Consider the following 21,860-nt stretch of genomic DNA (forward strand, 5'->3'; position numbering starts at 1 on the left):
ATGAGATGGCTGGATGGCATCACTGACTCGATGGACGTGAGTCTGAGTGAACTCTGGGAGTTGGTGATGGACAGGGAGGCCTGGCGTGCTAAGATTCATGGGGTCGCAAAGAGTCGGACACAACTGAGCAACTGAACTGACTGACTGAACACACAGAAGCAAAATGGATGGATAAGGACTTCCCTGGTAGTGCAGAGCTCCCAATGCAGACAGTCCGGTTCAATCACTGGTCAGGTAACTAGGTCCCATATGCCACAACTAAGAGTTCACATGCTGCAACTAAGACCCAGCACAGCTAAGTAAATAAATATGAAAAAAAGGAGTGGATGAGATCACCTAGGGAGAGAAGAGACTGCAGAAGGAAAGGAACGGGACCTGTTAAAAGACTGAACTGTGTTCCCCTCCCTCAAATTCACATGTTAAAGAGGTGACTAATGTAAAAGGGGGTCATACGGTGAGCCCTCATTCAATACACCTTTACAAGACTAGGACACAGACAACACACACGCCAAGGGGTGACAGTATGAGGATTTAGTAAGGAGGCAGCAACCAGTAAACCAAAAAGAGGATTCTGAAGAAACAACCCTACAGATACTTTGATTTTTTACTTCCAGCCTTCAGAACTATAAGGAACTATACTTTCATTTTTTATATTTTATTGTTTGGCTACACCACGTGGCATACGGGACCTTAGTTTCCTAACCAGGGATCAACTCCTCACCTGCTGCATTGGAAGCACAGCCACTGGACCTCCAAGGAAGTCCCATATACTTCCATTGTTTAAGCCACGTAGCCTGTGGTTCTTTGTCACAGCAGCCCAAGCAAACTAAGACAGGGCATAAGGACCAAATATTGAGGAACTCCAAAATTTAAAGGTGAGGTCGAAGATGGTAAGTTGGCAAACGAATCCCGGAAGAGATGCCAGGGGAAGAGAAAAAGGAGAAGAGTGTGGAGTCACCAACAACGTGTGCTAACGTCCCAAAAGAGGGAGTGAGCAACTGTGTCATATGCTAGCCAGAGACGATCATCAGGCTGAGAATATCCACTGGACTTAGAGACACTAAAATCTTTAGTGAGTAGTGACAGCCATTCTGGACAGAGAGAGACTGACAGGTGAGAAAACAGAGAGGATATAAATGCTTCTAAGAATTTAGCTACGAAGGAAAGTGCAGTAGAGGGAAGAATTAAAGAAGAATCTGGAGCCTGTTCAAATGGTGACAAAAAGGACCACAGTGAGGGATGTTGGCCCAGATCTGTTTCTCAAACCTGGCCAATTACCAGAATCCCCAGGAGAACCCGATAAAGGTCCACACAGTCAAAACTATGATGTTTCCAGTAGTCATGTATGGATATAAGAGATAGACCATAAAGAAGGCTCAGTGCTGAAGAACTGATGCTTTCAAATTGTGGTGCTGGAGAAGACTCTTGAGAGTCCCTTGGACAGCAAGGAGATCAAACCGGTCAATCCTAAAGGAAATCAACCTTGAATATTCATCGGAAGGACTGATGCTGAAGCTCCAATACTCTGGCCACCTGATGCAAAGAGACAACTCATTGGAAAAGACCCTGATGCTGAGAAAGACTGAGGGCAGAGAAGGGGGCGACAGAGGATGAGATAGCATCACCAGCTCAATGGACATAAGTCTGAGCAAACTCCAGGAGATAGTGAAGGACAGAGAAGCCTGATGTGCTTCAATCCATGGGATTGCAAAGACTTGGAACAAGACTCAGCAAGTAAACAACAACCTGGAGAACCTGGGTCTTACAAACTGAATCAGAGTCTGGAAAAGTCTGGGAATCTGTATTTTAATATTACCCAGGTCATCCTGATTGGCTGAACCAAAGACTTACATTTGAGTCCATTATTCTGGATGATTTTTAAAGTCTATTATAGCCCTGGCAGTTCATGAACCAATAATATTAAGTAGAAGGACTCTTTTTCCAGACAGATTTCAAAGGTAAATTCACTTTGTCCAAAGAAAAAACTCGTCTATTTCATTTTTTTAGGTTTCAGTCTTGCTGAAGCAATAAAACAGCCATCAGTTACAGGAAGAATACCAACACTTATTTTTATAAACAGCAAGAAGACAAACATTTTCCAAGAATGTTGATGAAAATGTATTAGGGTGAAACAGCTCTGTAAAGGATGAAGCAGATGAAAACTACTATTTGCAAGCAAAGAAGAAGATGATCTCCATTTTAGAACTCTTTCATTTGTTCATTCCACAAATATTCTTTTAATACTCACTATGTACACAAGTGCGCGAGGCCATCAAATTATTTTGTGCGTGCATGCTCAGCCTCAGTTGTGTTCAACTATTAGTGAACCAATGGACTGTAGCCCATAAGGCTCCTCTGTCCATGGGATTTCCCAGGCAAGAATACTGGAGAGGGTTGACAGTTCCTCCTCCAGGGGACGTTCCCCACCCAGGGATTGAACCGCATCTCCTGCACTAGCAGGCGGATTCTTTCCACTGAGGCACCAGGGAAGCCCATCAAATTATTACTGCTCCTTAATTTCACCAAGGACGAACAAGAGCTTCAATTAGTTTAAAAGAACCTGGGGACTTCCTTTGTGGTCCAGTGGTTAAAAATCTGTGCTTCTATTGCAGAGGGCACAGGTTCAATCCCTGGTCAGGGAACTAAGATCCCACATGCTCTGCAGGGCAGCTAAATTAAATAAACAAATAAAAATTTTAAAAACCTGAATTTTTATGTAATAGGTAACAGTTTGGTTTTCAAGAATTTTTCAACATGTCAAAGATTGTTTATTCATATTTTTTTCTAATGAATATACAACATATTTGTGTTTTAATATTTATATTTTATATAATACACATATATAAAGTTCCTCAAAGGGATGATGTTCTTTTATCACTACAATGATCAAGGAAGTAAATGGATCAAATTAGTGAATTCCCTAGAATACATATCCAGATCACTATCACATGGTGGCAAAAAAGATGAAACTACAGTAGGAAAACTGCAAAACATTTACATTCCTATCACCACAAGTAAGGGGAGAGCCCAGAACACAGCTGGAGCTAAAGCCAACAGAGCAGAAGGTCCAGCTGAGTCTGAGCTGAGTGGGCACCTTGCTGGAGTTTCCTGTCAAGGAGCCCACAGTGTTGGTGATGTCATCATGAGAAGAGGCACATGCAGATGAAGCAAGTAATTCTCGGGGCAGAGAACCTGTGTAATTTGTGCTACTTAATGGGTGGCCTAGGAAGTATTTCAGAAGGACTTGTGCAGAACACAAAGGAAGAGAAACAAAGAAAATTTTAAGTTACTTTTAAAAGTGCTCTCTTGTGTTTGCATACTGGGTAGTTTGCTAAGAAACTGCAACTGTGAATGATGAAATTTGATCCATGTTGCCTCCAGGGTCCAATTAGACACTCCAGTGGTCACTGCAGCACTATTTACAACAGCCAGGACATGGAAACAACCTAAATGTCCATCAACAGAGGAGTGGATAAAGAAGATGTGGTTCATATACACAATGGAATACTCCTCAGCCATAAAAAGGGAAAAAATTGGGTCATCTGTTGAGACATGGATGGACCCAGAGACTGTCATATACAGTGAAGTAAATCAGAAACACAAAAATCATATTCATACGTATTTGTGGAATTGGAAAAAACTGTTATATATAATCCTATTTATAAAGCAGAAATAGACACCCAGACATAGAGAACAAACGTATGGACACCCAGAGGGGGAAGGGGTTGGGATGAACAGAGATGGACATTGACGTGTATACACTATTTGTGCGTGTGTGTGTTAAGTCGCTCGGTCATGTCCGACTCTGCAACCCCACGAACTGTAGCCCACCATACTCTGTTCATGGGATTCTCTAGGCAAGCATTATCCATACTATGTGTAACAGATAACTAACAAGAACCTAGGTATAGCACAGGAATCTCTACTCATTGCTCTGTGGTGATCTAAATGGGAAGGAAATCCAAAAAAGAGTGGATATATGTATAATAGCAAAGAGTCGGACACGACTGAGTGACTGAATTGAACTGATAGCTGATTGACTTTGCTGTACAGTCAAAATTAACACAACATTGTAAAGCAACTACACTTGAATAAAAAAACAGTTTTTGAAAGTGATGGCTATGTGGAAGAGTCCTAGAGGATGCATAACAGGTGAATCAAGCAAAGCATTTACCTGGAAGGATTATCTCAGGAAAGCCCATCTTCCGTGCGATAGCTGTGGATCGATCAATCAAGTGTGAAAAATTTTTCTGAACTTGTGTGAGATCTCCTGGCAATAGCTTCAAGGACACCCAAAGTCCTTTAAAGGAAAAAAAGACAAATTTTTAGCTCTTTGTTATGATCTATATAATCAGTGCACACTCAAACGTTAAGAAAAATATATGCCTGGTATTATTATGCAGGTAATTACTGTAAAGACATCAATTCTCCCCCAGTTAACTTAGAATTTTAATGACACTCCCAACAAAAGTATAGCAGGATTTCTTTGAGAATTTGACAGAGAGGTAAACAGATGTTTGCTCTGGGGGGCAGGGGGAAGATGGTCCCTATCAGACACCAAAATACTGTGAAGTTATAATAATGACTGATATTAGTTGTAAAGATATATAAATCAATGAAATCAAGTACTATCATATACAGCTATTAAGCATACAGCAGAAGAGATATAACAAATGAAACAATGGATCAATTCCATAAATGTACTGGAATATTCTATTCTACTCAGAGCAGAATCAATCTAACCTCTCACCACACATTTTCATTAAAATAAATTCCTAATGTAAAAGATAATAGGAAAACAGATCAGAAATTTAAAAATTAAGTGTACAGCTTTCTGAACCATTTTTCTAAGTAATGAAACAAATGAAGAAATTACAAAAGCAAAATAATTATCTATAAAAGCTGAAACTTCGATATTCATAAAAAAACAAAAGGTATAGTTCAAATACCATACACTACATACAACTACAAAAGGCATGGTGAAATACTTATAAGAAATTATGAGTTTATACTCACTTGATGAAAAATGTTCAGATCACAAATAAACAAAACATGAATACACAATTCACCAGGAAATACAAGAAGATTATAAATATTTGGCTAGCCGGAAACTGAAAAGTATGCATCCTAAGTAGATGGACTATTACCGTTAGTATACAAAGAGTTTACAAAAACTGAGAATGAAAACTTTAGAAAATTATAAATACATATGACTGCCAGATAATTTGAAGTCATTTTTTTTTAATGCAACAGAGTTATAGAAGTCAACTTTTCACCCCTGAAACAGGTAAAGAATTTTAAACATCAGTTTGCCAAGCAGGTAGATAGTAATTAGTACCCATCTATGGAAAGCATTCTGGTAATATGTGCGTCTCCCATCATAAACTTATTCCCATCATCTAATCCAGAAATCCTACTTCTGGGAATTTTCTTGGGGAGATAGTCCTAAATATGAAAAAGATAGTATGTATCTTTCGGAAAAGGCGATGGCAACCTACTCCAGTACTTTTGCCTGGAAAATCCCACTGACAGAGGAGCCTGGTAGGCTGCAGTCCATGGGGTTGCTAGGAGTGTCGGACACCACCGAGCGACGACTTCACTTTCACTTCCAACTTTCAGGCAATGGAGAAGGAAATGTCAACCCACTCCAGTGTTCTCGCCTGGAGAATCCCGGAGACGGGGGAGCCTGGTAGGCTGCCGTTTATGGGGTCACACAGAGTCAGACATGACTAAAGCAACTTAGCAGCAGCAGTATATATCTTTTATAGTACATCTTATGTATTTTCATATATAAAGATAGCCATACCAGAGTTATTTAAATTTATAATGGTGACAAACTAGAAAGTACTTAAGTATTTACCTAGGGGATTCCATGCTTAGGAAAAGAAAATAATAATCCAAGCAACGGAATATTACACAGCCACAAAAAATATTTATGAAGAGCATGAAAACATTTGAAAAAGTATTTTGTTAGGAAGGAAGAGAAGGAATATTTTCTTACAGTTTTATAAAAAAAATTATAGAGACACAGCAATCTAATTAGTTTAAGAATTTTCCACTCTAACAAATTACACCCTTAGATTAGGAGTTCTAAAACAACAGAAATATATCTGGTTATTCATTTTTAGAATCTGTTTCCTTACATCTATTTCGCACTCAGGGTAACTGTCAATACATGGCAAATTAAATATGCCAAAAATAACGTTTCCTAATTGCTTCCACTTTAGAAGACAATTACAAGGTGGTTTAAAAAAAAAGTAACCCAATCTTCAAAAACTGACCCCCAATCATCACCACCTTGGTATCTAAATTTTAACTATTTTCCCTTGTTACCTGAATTAAAATTTAGTTTCAATCAGCAAAACTCCTCGGAGTTAAAACTAAGTCAACAAAATGACATATGGAGGTATGAAGAAACGATGTGCTGGAAAGCCCATTATTTTATATGAAATCATATTCATTTACATGACTTTGGTCTCTTTCTTCACAGTTTTTGGAAATGTAATGGGATAAACCTATACAGAAAGTGGAACATAATTATCTTCAAATTCTTTTTCTTTGTGACTTAACTTAGAGCATTGGGATCATAGAGCAGACAAAAGTGAGGAGACTTATCAGATGAGAATTCATTCTACAGAATTTACAAAACACAGCTGCGACACAATGCTCTCAAGTCTGAACTGCCGTCAGTGTCAGTCAGAAGTTGAGGTGGGCAGTCCCCAGCAGGGTCCGTCTTACATCAGAGAAAGACAGTGAAAGGGCCCGAGTCCAAGGACTCAGCTCTGAGGCCACCACTCCCGAGCCCCACCAGAGCCCCTCCCCGCTCGGCACATGGGGCCGAGTCGGGCCGAGTACCTTGTCCTTTGTGATTCACTTCTTTGGTTGCTATCACTTTATTCAAGATTGACGTGAGTGGCTCATTCTCCCCGATCACGTGGGATGTTATCAGGGGCGACATGATCAGCTGCCTCTGTCGGATATACGTTTCCATGGCAATTCTGGGAAAATGAGAAACAACCGGTAAGACAAAAAGAGGAAGTCTCTGCAGCAGAGCCTCAGATACTGCTGGGTCTGATGGGCCTATCATTTGAAAATATAAACAGTAAAGCAACCTAACTACAGGATACTTTCCATCTTTATTTTCCCACTGGGTGCCTATCTTAGCAAATTCATCTTGAAATGACTTGGGGGGAAAAAGGGGAAAAAAAGCAACTCAAGAACAAACAAAACTGATGGTCAAATGATAAGACTGAAACCAGAGGCAGTGCTTGATGTGCTTTCCAAGGTGGGAGAGGCTGCAGGAACGGAACTGTAGAAGAAGGGTGGAAGCAGGGGCAAGAGACCCAGCCCCCAGTTCTGGTTCTACTTGACAGTAAGCTCTGCCGGAGTCTCCCCTTCAGGCTTCAGTTTCTTCATCTGTAAGGAAATAGACCTGAAAACACATGCCCTGAAAGCTCCCACCTACTGCCAACACTCAGTGTACAAGAGTGCTGCGTATGCAATGGATTGTGGATGGTGTTTGTAGAATCCCATGTGATGATGAACTATATATAGGGTTGCAATGGCACAGGCACCTGCAAACAAGCCTCACTTTAACAATCAAATCAGGCTGAGATTCTCAGAGGGTGATCAAAGAGGGAAGCACAGCCCCCATTCTATGGAAAGCACAAGCACTATTGGGAACTCCCTACCACCCTGTGTAGGACAATGGTCGCTAATCTTCTCGGCTGTGGTTTTGGTCTCTTGCCCACAACACACAGGCCAGCTTGCTCTGCAGGGTTCAGACCTGTATCCTGACAATACACAGGAAGCATACTGCAGTATAGGAGCATGGTGGCTCAGTTGGTAAAGAAACCACCTGCAATGCTGGAGAACAGGGTTCAGTCCCAGGGATGGGAAGATCCTCTGGGGAAAGAAATGGCAACCCACTCCAGTATTCTTGCCTGGGAAATCCCAGGCTGCATGGAGGAGTCTGGCAGGCTACAGTCCATGGAGTCGCAAGAGCTGAACACAGACTTAGGGACTAAACCACCACCACCACACTGCACTATGTTCCTAAAAAGTGGGATTGCCGCAGAATGCGTTGTTTTCAAATGACATCCTCTCAGTCTAGCAGGATCTGTGTATAAAACTCTCCCAACACAATCACTGTAAAGCTTTTGAGGTTAAGTTACAAAAGCTCTGCCATAAATCTTGGGAGTTCAATGCCAGAGGCCATGATTTGCATCGTAAAGGCTTTAAAGTGGCTGCTGGCTGCAAAGTGAGTGGTAATCAAATTAGGGCTGGGCTCCTCAGAGACACAAAGCTTGTATTATTCTGTAGCAGCGACAATCTGAGGACTCAGTGTTTCAGCACAACTGCTAGAAAACAGTTGGTTCTGAAAGTAAGCAAGCGGGAGGCACATAACCAAACCAGAAACCCACCTCATAAAGTGAGACAAATACAGAGAAATGCATTCGAGACAATTCATATCCATAGTACTGCTCCTGTTCTACAATTATTTATATTATTTGTATGGTGCAGATAAAATTTCATGTCCATGAATGCTGCCTCGATTATTTGTATATACACACACAATATTATATCATATTTTTTTTTTTTGTTTAGTTGCTAAGTTGTGTCTGACTCTTTGCAGCCCCATGGACTGTAGTCTGCCAGGCTACAAAAGTGGGATTTCCCAGACAAGAATACAGGAGTGGGTTACCATTTCCTTCTCCAGGGTATCTTCCCAACCCAGGGATCAAACCTGTGTCTCCTGCATTGGCAAGTGGATTCTTTACCGCTAAGCCACTGGGGAAGCTACTGTATCATGTTACCATATAGTATTTCATATAATGTTCAAGAATCTGCCTACAATGCAGGAGACCGGGGTTCGATCACTGGTTTGGGAAGATGCCTTGGAAAAGGAAATGGCAACCCACTCCAGTATTCTTGCATGGGAAATCCCATGGACAGAGGAGTCTGGTGGGCTACAGTCCATGGGGTCACAAAGAGTCAGACACAGCTGAATAACTAACAATTCATATCCATGAATGCTGCCCCTAGTACATATACACACAGTGCCTAATAATCTATGTATATATAGCAGAAATAACATTCATAGATATGAAAATTATCTTTATCATAAGCATGTTTTTATAGTTTATATATTCATGTCTATGCTATGTATTTTAATATTTATTGTATTATACATGACATAGCAAACTGCCAAGGTTTCTATTAAATTTTTTCTATGTATAAGTTGTTCAAAATTTTTGTGTGGTTAAATCGATGTCTTTTTTTCAGTCAAATCTCTGGTATTTGACTCAGAAAGACTTCCCACACATCACATTGTATAAAACTTTTATTTTCCTATAGTACTTTAAGATTGTTGGCTCTTACCCTTTTATGTGTTATCAGCTGGAATTTATGATGGTTTAAGTTGGGAGATGAGGATTTAACTTACGTTTCTGAAATGGTTGGCTCATCTTGAACAATAGCTTTTGCATGGCTTATCTTTCTCCACTGATTTTGAAATATCATTTAAAAATAATTTTTAAATATAACCATATTATTGGGGTTGGTCAAAAAAGTTTGATAGGGGATTTTTCCATAACATTTTATGGAGAATCCTGAACAAACTTTTTGGCCAACCCATTACTTATTATTAATAAAATCACAGTAACTCAAATATCCCTGGGTCTAGTTTCTGGAATTCTCAGTTTATCACACTGATCTGCGGTAGTGGCTCTACACTGGCCGAGACCATCATTGTTTCTCACCGACATGACTATCTCGTTGGGAGTTAGACCCAGCAATGCTCCCAACTGCCTGTGCGAGGTTAAGTGGCACATGCCTGCTGGGGTCAGTCATGATGTTCACAGGCACGCTCACTCAGCTACAGGGATGGAGAACAGCTTTCCAGAGTCCCCCAGCGGCCCACTCCGGGCTCCAGCTCCTGAGGCTCAGTAAGGGGGCTTGAGTGCAGGTCAGGGGGCATCCTTCCAGGCACTCCTGGGCCGGCTTTCCTCCACTTGCAGGAATGCAAGGATTAGTCCACCCTTCACTCTCACCAAGTGTGTTCCCCAGACCTGCAAGAGCAGCATCACCTAGAAGCCTATTAGATGGAGACTCCAGACCCACCAGATGGCATTCTGCATTCATCCCAACAAGATCCCAGGTGATTCATGCATAGGTTACAGTCTGAGAAGCCCTGTGCTGTCCTACTTAATTCCTGGTCCTCTGTGATAACTGTTCCATACAACAAAGTACAGGCAGACTCTGGCATTTATACTGTACCATAACCTGGTAGATGTGTCCCTTATACTGCTTCAGTCATTTCTGTAGAATCAGAAGAAGTTAGGTTACTCTCTTAAATTGGAGTCTAATACGAGGATTTTGAATATAGTCTTCTGTCAGCTCCTCTCTCAGTCTTCCCATTTAAGAGTTTTCCTTGTCTAACCAGGCAAAAGGTTCCGAGCACTTGGTTCTGTGTTAATGCAGCTCCCAAAGGCCTAACCCAGGTCTCAACTAACCTGCGTAAGTGCCAAAGTACTTACTGTTGAAAGGGAATAAAATGCTGCTTTTCTTCATCATCCACCTTGCCATGAACAATATCAGTAATATCCATCACTAGGAAAAAGATAAAACTTAATTAAAGAAACTAGTTGCTGGACTTCCCAGGTGGGGCTAGTGGTAAAGAACCTGCCTGCCAATACAGCAGACCTAATAGATGCGGGTTTGATCCCCAGGTTGGGAAGAGCCTCTGGAGGAGGGCACGGTAACCCACTCCAGTATCTTCTTCACTGTTCACCTGAAACTATCACAACATTGTTAACTGGCTATACCCCAATACAAAATGTGTTTGGTATTTAACAAAAAAACATAAAATTGCAAAAAAAAGAGAAGCTAATTACTTCAGGCCTCAGTGAGGAACTCTGGAAAATTACAGTATCAGCAAACATAGAATCCTGGAGGAAGAGAGAGCAGGCAGAGATGAGTTTTTGTCAACAGTGGATGGAGAACAGCTCATTTTTTTGTCAGCAATGACTCCCAGTATCCCTAGGCTGGCAGAAAAACAATTCCTCAGGGTCCTCGGCAGGGGTCTGGGTGTTCTCAGATGCAGACTACCCTCTTTAAAAACTCTAACATCCAGGACATGCAGGCAGCCTGAATGTCCACTGACAGATGAATAAAGATGAGGTACATATTTACAATGGAATATTATTCAGCCATAAAAAGGACTGGAATTGGGTCATTTGTAAGTGATGCGGATGGACCTAGAGTCTGTCATACAGAGTGAAGTAAGTCATAAAGAGAAAACCAAGTATCTTACATTAATGCATATCCATGGAATCTAGAAAGATGGTACTGTTGAGCCTACTTGCAGGAACAGACACACAGAGAAGAGACCTGAGGGCAGCGCAGGAGAAAGGAGAGGGGGGATGAATGGCTCAGCGGCACTGGCGTATCTACACTGCCACGTATGAGACAGACAGCTAGTGGAGACCTGCTGTGCAGCACAGAGAGCTCAGTTTGCTGCTCTCTGATGACCTAGAGGGGCGGGATGGGCAGTGGGACGGAGGCGATATATGTTTACACGTAGCTAATCCACATTGCTGTACAGCAGAAACTGGCACGACACTGTACAGAAACTATCTTCCAATTTTAAAAGAATAAATAAAAACAATAAATATGAAAAAAGTTCTACTAGACCAAGTTGCTGAATTCTTGAGTCATATGACACTGACAATTTTTAGTAAGCCCACCTTCTAAGACACAAGAGAATACTTTTTTTTTTTTTGGCAGGAGTGTCAACAGAATAAAAGATCCGGGAGAGAAACTCAAGACCTGAAGTGGCCCACAGGCCCTCTGACGTGACATTTTCTCAACTGGTTTCCACATAAACAAAGGGCAGCAGGTCATTAGCAGCACAGATTAGAAGACCATATATTGATTTGCTCTTTCACATATGAGAAGAGCTATTAAGGAAGCACTGTGCTAACCCCACTGCGTATATCACCTTTTTGATACAAATATTAGTATCAGCCCTAATTTAAGAGATGAGAAGGGAGGCTCAAGAGGGAGGGGATATATGTATACTTACAGCTGATTGGCATTGTTGTACAGTAGAAACCAACATAACATTGTAAAGCACTAATTCTCCAATTAAAAATAAATTTTAAAAGAGGGGTTTCCCTGGTGGTCCAGTGGTTAAGAATCTGCCTTGCAATGCTGGGGATGTAGGTTTGATCCCTGGTCGGGGAACAAAGATTCCACATGTTGCAGAGCAACTAAGCCTGCATGCCACAATGACAGGTCCTGCATGATGCAACAAAGATACTGTGTGCCGAAACTAAGACCCAGTGCAGCCAAATAAATAAATGATAAAGAAGTTTAAAGAAGAGAGATGCGGAAACTGACCCACAGCGAAACGTAGGTAATTTTGCCTAGGTCAGAAGTGTTAAGTGGTTAAAATCAGGGTATGAACCCAACAGTGATCACAGGGCAAACCATTTAACCGAACTCTGCCTGCTCCCTAGAGAACTAAGAAGTGGGGCATTGACTCCACAGGCAGCTGAGGGTAGACAAGGCCCCGAGGCAAGAGGCCATCAAGCCTTGGTTAATCAATTACAAACTAGTCATAAAACATACACTAATAATCCACGCCCTAGGTAACCTGTTTGGAGATTAAAAGAAATACCAAGCTATGAGATAATAATCATAAGAAAAACTAAGGAACCAGGAGGAAATGCTTGCTGAAAGTAACCTAAACACATAATATATTAGGCTTGGGAATTAATGTTAGTGTAAGGAAGCTGTAAAAAGCAGGCATGACATCAACTTGCTGTCAGCTCTTAAAAAACCCCTGTAAACATTGTATGTGAGTGCATACACACACACAGACAAATACTGCAAAATTTGAATTTAAACCCCCAAGTAGGCAGTGCATTTGTGGACATCATCTAGTTACCGCTAACCTCTGCTGACGTTTGGCATCAAGGCTTAAACTAAAGTAATCTCCATGCCCTGAACATACATACACATGCACAAACACAGAAACACAGGAGCAAATAAAAGCCTCAAGCTTGATGTTCCAATCTCCTTAGCCCAGTGTGAAGGACAACGACCTTGAAAACGCCTTCAACTTCTATGAAGGAATAGATCGCTGTGTAGGTGGCTAAATAGTCCTGGGCCAAGGCTGCTTGCCTTTCCTGGGATTTCATTTTAATTCACTATCACGAATAGTGCTGTCCCCTCTGGACATAACCCGGCCAACCTTGAGAGGAAAGGGGTGCAGGGCGGTTCAAGGAACCCACGATGCACACAGCCTCCTGGGGCCGTGTCACCAGCCACGTGACCCATAGGTCGAACTTGACAATGTGGAGTTTCTGGATCCTCGTTCCAGGAGCAGGATTGATGGCTTTCAGGACTACTTAGTGACCAAAATGTCAGAGTAAGACCAAAAATATATATCCTCCATTTAACAAACTACAGAGAAAAATGGAGGGCCTCCTGGAGGTTATGGAGTCTGATTGAAGCCAACGACCCTCTCTGAAGGCAATGCTGCCTTTGATGAGTAAATTTCCTAGACAGGCAAACAGCTTTCCAAGGGGAATTTTATTCAGATAAGATCAATATGCGGCTGCAGGCAAGGAAGATTCCAGTAGACAAACAGAGGCTTTACCCAGAGGCTTGCTGTGTACAAGATACATAACTGGGCAGGGAGGGAGAAACAAACATGGGTATCTACATGAGCACCACCAAAAGCGAGTACCTGCCAGTTCCAAGCAGTGACTGCGGGATGTCTGAGGCTAACACTTATAACCAAGTTCATCTTGCACTGTCTCTGGGTCTTCTCTTTCCTTCCTCCCTCTTTTTTCTTTTAAATTATTTTTATTGTGGAAAAATAAACACATAACATGGGGCCTCCCAGGTGGCGCTAGCAGTAAAGAACCCACCTGCAAACGCATGAGACCTAAGAGACTTGGATTCAGTCCCTTGGTGGGGAAGATCCACTGGAGGAAGAAATGGCAACCCACTCCAGTATTCTTGCCTGGAGTATCCCATGGACAGGGGGACCTGGCAGGTTACAGTCCATGGAGTTGCAAAGAGTCAGGCATGACTAAAGCAACTTAGCATGCACGCACACACATATAACATGAAATTTACCATTTCGACCATTTAAAAATGTACAGCTCAGTGGCACTGAAAACTTTCACACTGGGACTTCTCTGACAGGCCAGTGCTTAAGACTTTGTCTTCTACTGCACAGCACAGGCAACTCTACTCAATACTTTGACCTATATGGGAAAAGAATCTAAAAAAGAGTGGATATATGTATATGTGTAACTGCTTCACTCTGCTATATGCCTGAAACCAATACAACATTGTACATCAACTATGGTCCAATACAAATTTTTAATAGAAAAGAAGAAAAAAAGACTTCATCTTCTAATGCAGGGGGTGAGGGCTCGACTTCTAGACAGGGAGCTATGATGCCACATGTCTTGTGGCCAAAGAACCAGAACATGAGCAGCAGAAGCAATATTGCAACAAAATCAATAAAGATTTTTTAAAAGGTCCACATCGAAAAAAGTCTTTAAAATTAAAACATTCACACTGTCATGCAGCATCACCTCTGGATGTTCTCCTCTTCCCAAACGGAAACTCTGTACCCCTTTAAAAAATACCTCCTCCTTGTGTCCCCTTAACCCTGCCACCTGTGTCTCTAGGAGCTACCATTCTACTTTCTGTCTCTGTAAATGTGATCATTCTAGATTCCTCATAAAAGTGAGTTATCATATAGTATTCATTTTTTGTGACTGGCTTAATTCACTTAATGCAGCATCCTCAAAGTTTCTTCATGCTGAAGCATGTGACAGAATTTTCCAACTGCTTCAAGCTGTTCCACTGTAGGGACAGACCCTTTTGTTTATCCATTCATCCACCAACAAATACCTGGGTTACTCCTACCATTTGGCTGTTGTGACCAATGAGCTGCTGTAAACAAGAGTATAAGGATGGGCATGTACGCGCTGCTATCTTTAAAATGGATAAAAAGGAGCTACTGTATACAGTGCATGGAACTCTGCAAGGTCACGTGATAGCCTGGATGCAAGGGAGATCTGGGGGAGAATGGATACTTGTATAGGTATGGATGAGTCTCCCTACACTGTCCACCTGAAACTACCCCAACACTGTCAATCGGCTCCACTCCAAGACAAAATAAAAAAGTTCAAAAGAAAAAGATAACCAAGATTGATTAATGGTATCTCTCCTCAATATTCTGATAACCTGTATGAGAAATTAATCTGAAAAGGAATGAATATATGTATAACTGAACACTCTGTATATGTATACCTGAACACTTTGCCATACTCCTGAAACTAACACAACATGGAAATCAACTGAACTCCAATTGAAGATTTTTTTTTAAAGTTAAAAGAAATATAGACCCTGATTTTACCTGGTTTGAGTGTAGGGAAGTAGGATTGCTGGATCCTAAGTTCTACGTTTAATATTTTTAGGCCCCCATCATACTGTCTCCCCAGCAGCGACACCATTTTACATCCATCTCGGGCTCTTTCTGTACCTGCTACTCCAAAGGGTCTCCGGAGTCCACAGGTGTGCTTCTTGCCCTCTTTCAGCTCCATGTGGCCGACCCGGACAATCTGGCAAACGAGGCTGATGCGGGGCCGGATGAGGTCTGTGCTGCTGAGGTCCTACGGGGCAGAGAGCACAGAAAAAGGAGGTCAGGTTGCATCACCCTCTCACCTCCAGTTTCTTTCTGTTGACTCTACACTAAAATACTGTTCAGAGCATACTTTTAAAAATTTATTTATTTATTTATTTATTGGCTGTAACTGTTCTTAGTTGGGGCGGTGGGCCTAGTTCCTTGACCAAGGATCCAACCCAGGTTCCTTGCATTAAAAGCCCAGAGTCTTAGCCACTGGACCACCAGGGAAGACCCCAGAGCATATTTAGTGCTCAAATATCAGAATGACTCCTCTCCTCCCCCCATCCACATCCAGCCAAGAACTCTCACGGCCTCATAGGAAAATGACTGTATTAAAAAAAAGAATTAAAAAAAAATTCCCCAGCTCCTGCTTCAAATTTATAAATCAGATCATATTCATCCTCAAGTCTCCAGCTTATTCACGGTCCTTTGTCACATCTACTTTATATCCTGCCAGGGCGTATCTGAGCACCAGGTGCCTTCCAGTGCCAAATGAAATTAACACTTATGAGACACTGACATTTATTTTGTATCCACACAGGTTGGTGATATTTCATTTTACCTTCCAAATAATCCTGTGAGGCAACTATAACACAGAAATTTACATGCTCTGCCTTTTGTAATTATTCCTCTGTTTTCTGAGAGGTATCCATTGAGGGCTTCTCAGAGTGTGTTGATTAATGAGAAATGTGTGGATGAAATGTCTCTGTCTTTTTGTGGCTCATGCTCTAAGCTTTTTTGTACTCCTAGGATGGGTAAACCCACAAAGCTCACATAACCCATTCACCTTAACATCAGAAATGATTTAACTGCATCTCAAATTCCTTTCATGAAACAGCTTCCCAAGGCCTCTTTACTGCATCAAGAAAGAACTTTTTAAACAATCAGTTCACAAGTTAACTCAGGGCTCCAAGCTAGGAATATATACCAATGACAATATCAACCTTGAGTTTCTACTCTAGATTTTGTGAGGCTTCTGTTAACAGAAAGACTTCAAGTGCCTCAGACAGTAAGAATCCGCCTGCAGTGCAGGAGACCTGGGTTTGATCCCTGGGTCGGGAAGATGCCCTGGAGAAAGGAATGGCTATCCACTCTAGTATTCTTGCCTGGATAATTCTATGTACAGAGGAGCCTGGTGGGCTGCATCCATGGAGTCGAAAAGAGTCGGATACGACTGAGCAACTGAACTGAACTGAGAGACTAACACACAACAAGCATCTGGTTACATTTACTGGGGCACACCGATATTATTTAATAATATGCACTCATTTACAAATGAACTTTCTGTAGACAACAACACAAGTGTCTGGTTACATTTACTGGGGCACACCGATATTATTTATTAATATGCAATCATTTACAAATGAACTTTCTGTAGAATGTTTAAGGACCAAGGCATCAGTCACGTTTCATCTAATAGAAAAAGTTGGACATGAATTTGCATATAGGAAGAGCCTAATTGATAGGGGGAGGAGGGAGGGTGAGTGAATCGCAGCTATTCTAAAACAATGTTAATTAAAAGATGGACCAACAATTTAATAATATTTAAATTTTTTTTAATAATGTACATATTGACTGATAAATGTCTTTTTATTTCAGGGGGAAAAAACACATATCTCAGAATTGAGGAAATAATGTTTTGGGGAAGAGTTCTAGACTCTTTCTTTTCCATACTTACTAGACGGTAAAGGTATGGATGGGTCAGTGCAGGGATAGAAACAGACCACTCTTGTCCTAGGGGTAGAGTTTTAATGGATAGAATGAACAACAAAAAGTTGGAAGGAAGGAAAGCAGGAAGAATAAGCCTGTACTGGTGTTACAGGGAAGAACAAAATCTGATTGCGTGTTGGATCTGTTTACTTTAACCTTTGCTTCCCATAGCTTTTGTTCACTAAAAGGATACTGTCTATACATAATGGCCTGCCTCAGGGATACCTGCCCCTCTGCCTGAAGGTTAAACCATAGTGCCTTTGTTTAGGGAAACATCCAGATCCTGTCCACCTGTGAATGGCTTCAGGACAGAAGAAATGAACACATCCCCTCCTAGAGGCTGGCCATTCCAGGAGATATTCGAAACACTTATGGACTTCCTCCCCTCCCCTGTTCTATAAAAGAAACTGGCATCCAGACCCTGATAAAATGGTTATTTTGAGACACTAGTCTGCCATCTTCTTGGCCAGCTGGCTTTCTGAATAAAGTCATTCATTGCCTTAACACCTTGTCTCCTGACTTACTGGCCTGTCCAGCGGCAAGCAGAGCAAGCTTGAACCTGGTAACACACAGACCACTGCTCCTATCACTTCCTTTGGTACTTTAATCTTAGACTCTTGTTTTCTTTGCTGTAAGAGGGACTAAGAAGAATAAGCAGACAAAGTATGGGGGTGGCTTAAGGGGAAAAGGAAGAAAGGGACGTCAGTATCTCTTTTAGGCTTAATGGGAGCTGGGAAACCCACCCACTGCTCAGAGCACTTGGCAGCAGCTCCAGGGCTTTTCAAGCACTGATGTAAAAAAAAGTGCAAGAACCCCAAGAGAGTTCCTAGTCTATGAGAAAGAGTCAGCAGATTCCAAGCTATAGCTCAATACATTTCCTGGCTCTTAATCCATATACAGCAGCAGACCTCCTGCCTTGGGGAAATGGAAGAACAGAGGGAAAAGTCCATTAGAATACAAGCCAACAGAAAAGTCTAGTCCGGTCTTTGCCCAGGCAATAACTTTGGCCTGGAAGACTCCTCTCTCTATCTGCAGAGCTTACTCCCTCTTCAACTGGAAGTTGTTACTCCAAAGCTCCTCTTCAATGAGAGCAGCCCCGACTTACCTATTTAAGACAGCATGCCTCCCCCAGCCCAGAAACTCCCAATTCTCCCAAAGCACCCAAATCTCTAACATTCTGTACAAAGTACTCATCTACCTGATTACTGCTTATTATTGTCTGCTCCTTTGGGACAAAAAAAACTCTTGAGAATCAGGACATTCTATCTTATGTGTTCACTGATGTATGCCAAGTGCCTAGATCAGTGCCTGGTCTCTAAGAGGTGCTCAATAAATATTTGGTGAATGAGCGGATTATTCCTACTAGAGGGATTATGAGAATTGTTATTTTCATGTTTTCAGTTTTTAAGTTTTCTATATACTTACCACATGTACTCACAAACATCATAAACTAAGGAAAGGGTTAAACATAGGTAGGACTTACAGTAAAGACCGCTTGAAGGTTATTGAGCTTCTCGATTTCCTTGGGCATTCCATTACTGCCCCAACGAATTAGGTAGTTTTCACTGGTGAAGGGAAAGAAAAATATTCTTGGTGAGCACCTGAGTGGGGAGGAAGCTGCTCTCAGTACAGGATTAATAGGGTCCAAAGGCGGTCCAGAGCTCAGTGAAATTCAGGCAGGACTGACACCACACCAATAACCATTCTCTGTTTCTGGCAGCAGCCCAGTTCCTAGAGACACGCCGAGTACAGCCCCATGACAAGCACTACTCATGATGGGCACAGACACAGTACATTCTACCAGATTCTATCTGGAGTCTTTCTTTCATCTCAAATCCTCTGTATAAATTTCAGCTTTGCGGAATCAGGAATATAATTTTATAAGAATTGTTCCAAGTCCATTCCCTGGAATCCACATCAACACACTCCCATAAGATTTGTATTTTAGAAACAAACAATTTTAACCATCTTCTCAATATTTTTTAGCTGCTCAGCAGCAGATGACTGTAGGTTGAACAAAGTCTATTATTCCTTAAAGTCTTTGAAATTTTATATCCGTTACTTTTTTACAGCAATTTAGATTCATAGCCAGTTGAGAGGAAGGTACAGACTTTCCTATGCCCCACTCCATTCTCAGGCTTCCTGGTGGGTTAGGCAGTAAAGAATCTGCCTATAATGCAGGAGACCCAGCTTTGATCCCTGAAATGGGAAGATCCCCTGGAGAAATGAATGGCTACCCACTCCAGTATTCTTACTTGGAGAATTCTACGGACAGAAGAGTCTGGCGGGCTACAGTCCATGGGGTCGCAGAGTCGAACACGACTGAGCGATTAAAAACACAACATCAGCACTCCATGCCCAGCCTCCCCCTTTATCAACAACCCCCAGCAGAGTGGTGGATTCACTGTTATAATCACTGAACCTACCCTGAGACGTCATTATTACCCAGAGCCTATGGTTTACATTAGGGGTCACTCCTGGTATTGGATACTCCATGGGTATGGAAAAATGTGAAAAGACACACACCCTCTGTGACAGCATCATACAGGCCGGTTTCACTGCCCGAAAGCCCTCAGTGCTCTGCTGGGTCATCCCTCCCTCGTCCCTCTCCTATAGTTTTTTTAATTCCTTCATCCCTGTCGCCATGGTCTGATGAGTTTAATTATTTTTAATTGGAGGATAAGTGCTTTATAAGATTGTGTTGGTTTCTACCATGTATCAGCATGAATCAGCTCTAGGTATACATATGTCTCCTCCTTCTTGAACCTCCCTCCCACCTCCCACCCCATCCAGGCTGTCACAGAGCACTAGGTTTGAGCTCCCCGCCTCATACAACAAATACCCACTGGCTATTTATTTCACACATGGTAATATACACGTTTCCATGCTACTCTCTCCATTCGCCCCACCCTCTCCTGCCCTCGCTGTGTCCACACGTCTGTTCTGTCTGCGTCTCCACTGCTGCCCTGCAAATAGGTTCATCTGCACCATCTTTCTAGATTCCACATCTGTGCATTAACATATATTTATCTGTCTCTGATTTACCTCACTTCATGTAATAGGCTCTAGGTTCATCCACCTCACTAGAACTGACTCAAATGCATTTCTTTTTATGGCTGAGTAATATTCCATTGTATATATGTACTACAACTTCTTTATTCTGATGAGTTTTATGTGATTTCTAAAACCCGGTGAAGACATGAACTATTACTGCACTGTTTCAGTGGTCACTCAGAAAAGCACAGCAGCCCAATGGGGTTTATTTTCCACTGCCTTGAAATCCTCCCCTTCGTCTCCATCTTCCCTTCTCAAACTCAGCAAAGAAATCCTCAGGGAGGCGGGTAGGTGAAAGCTGGGTCTTTTCACAAGAGTGGTGGCAGACGAGCTGGGTCTCCACTACCTGATGAACTGGGACTGGGCCGGGTCATAGAGGGCCATGAACAGCTCTGCATCTTCCCCGATGTTGCAGACGAAGTTCTTGAAGTTCACGAATAGGCCATAGGTGTGGACGGCACTGAAGATGGACCGGCCCCGCAGATCCAGGTTCTGTAGAATGGACTGAACACAGAGGACAGGAGAGAAAGTCATCTTGGTTTCAGCAAATGGGAAACACTGGCAAAGACACTGGCCTCCAAACCGGGGCCAGATATAATTATTGGGTTGACCGGAAACACTCGTTCAGGTTTTTCTGTAAAGAAGACAGAAAAACACAAACGAACTTTTTGGCCAATCCAGTACCACCCAAAACAAGCACTTAGTAAGAAAGCAAATGTAAAGAGACAAGTAAGCGAGTGAGCAAAACAGAATGATTATTTTAATGAAGGTCTTGTGAAAGGCCTTAAACCCAAATAGTTTAACAAATGCTGTCTAAAGAGCATATATCTAAAGGTTATAATAACTCATGGTTTTAATGGCTTTGAGAAGTTCTCATCTCTCTCACAATGGCTTCTGGGGAAACCTCAAAAGCATAAAATTTATGATTCATTATCATTCTTTGGGAGAATGACTCTCATCGTAAATAAGATTCCATTGGATAGGTCTGTCCTCAGCCACAGTTAGCCGTTAGATCCAGAAACACAATAAAATGTCATTATAATTGTACTAAAAAAAACTAAAGCCTACAAATTTAAGAAAATAAATAGTACTCTTTACTCATTAGAACAGAAAGACTGCGAAAACATACACCAAAACATCAGTATGGCTGGGCAGCCATAATGTAGGTGACTTTCTTTTCTGTACCTCTCAAATTTTTATTTATTGTCCAGTTACAATTTTTAAAATCTCTCAAAAACTTCATTTGTAAATATTAATTTCCTTTAAAAATCATAATCTATGGACTAAATTCAAAGTTTAAACAGTCAAAAGGGTTCTCTCCCACCCAGTTCTACTCAGAGGCATCCACTAATGGTCAATTTCTTGTCTATCACTACAG

General features: G+C 41.7%; 1 protein-coding gene across 1 annotated transcript in view; it reads right to left on the bottom strand.

The window, feature by feature from the left end:
- The window catches only part of DOCK5 (dedicator of cytokinesis 5), a 274,699-nt gene that overhangs the window by 111,223 nt on the left and 141,616 nt on the right, over positions 1–21,860 (bottom strand). Inside the window, exons 8-13 of the mRNA XM_069575968.1 lie at positions 20,829–20,986; positions 18,912–18,993; positions 15,575–15,704; positions 10,539–10,611; positions 6,856–6,998; positions 4,175–4,300 (exon numbers count right to left, since the gene is read on the bottom strand). Coding sequence (XP_069432069.1) covers positions 4,175–4,300; positions 6,856–6,998; positions 10,539–10,611; positions 15,575–15,704; positions 18,912–18,993; positions 20,829–20,986 — 712 coding nt within the window. The remainder of the gene's footprint in view (positions 1–4,174; positions 4,301–6,855; positions 6,999–10,538; positions 10,612–15,574; positions 15,705–18,911; positions 18,994–20,828; positions 20,987–21,860) is intronic.

Source organism: Ovis canadensis, chromosome 2 (genome assembly GCF_042477335.2).
Source record: "Ovis canadensis isolate MfBH-ARS-UI-01 breed Bighorn chromosome 2, ARS-UI_OviCan_v2, whole genome shotgun sequence".
NCBI lineage: Eukaryota > Metazoa > Chordata > Mammalia > Artiodactyla > Bovidae > Ovis > Ovis canadensis.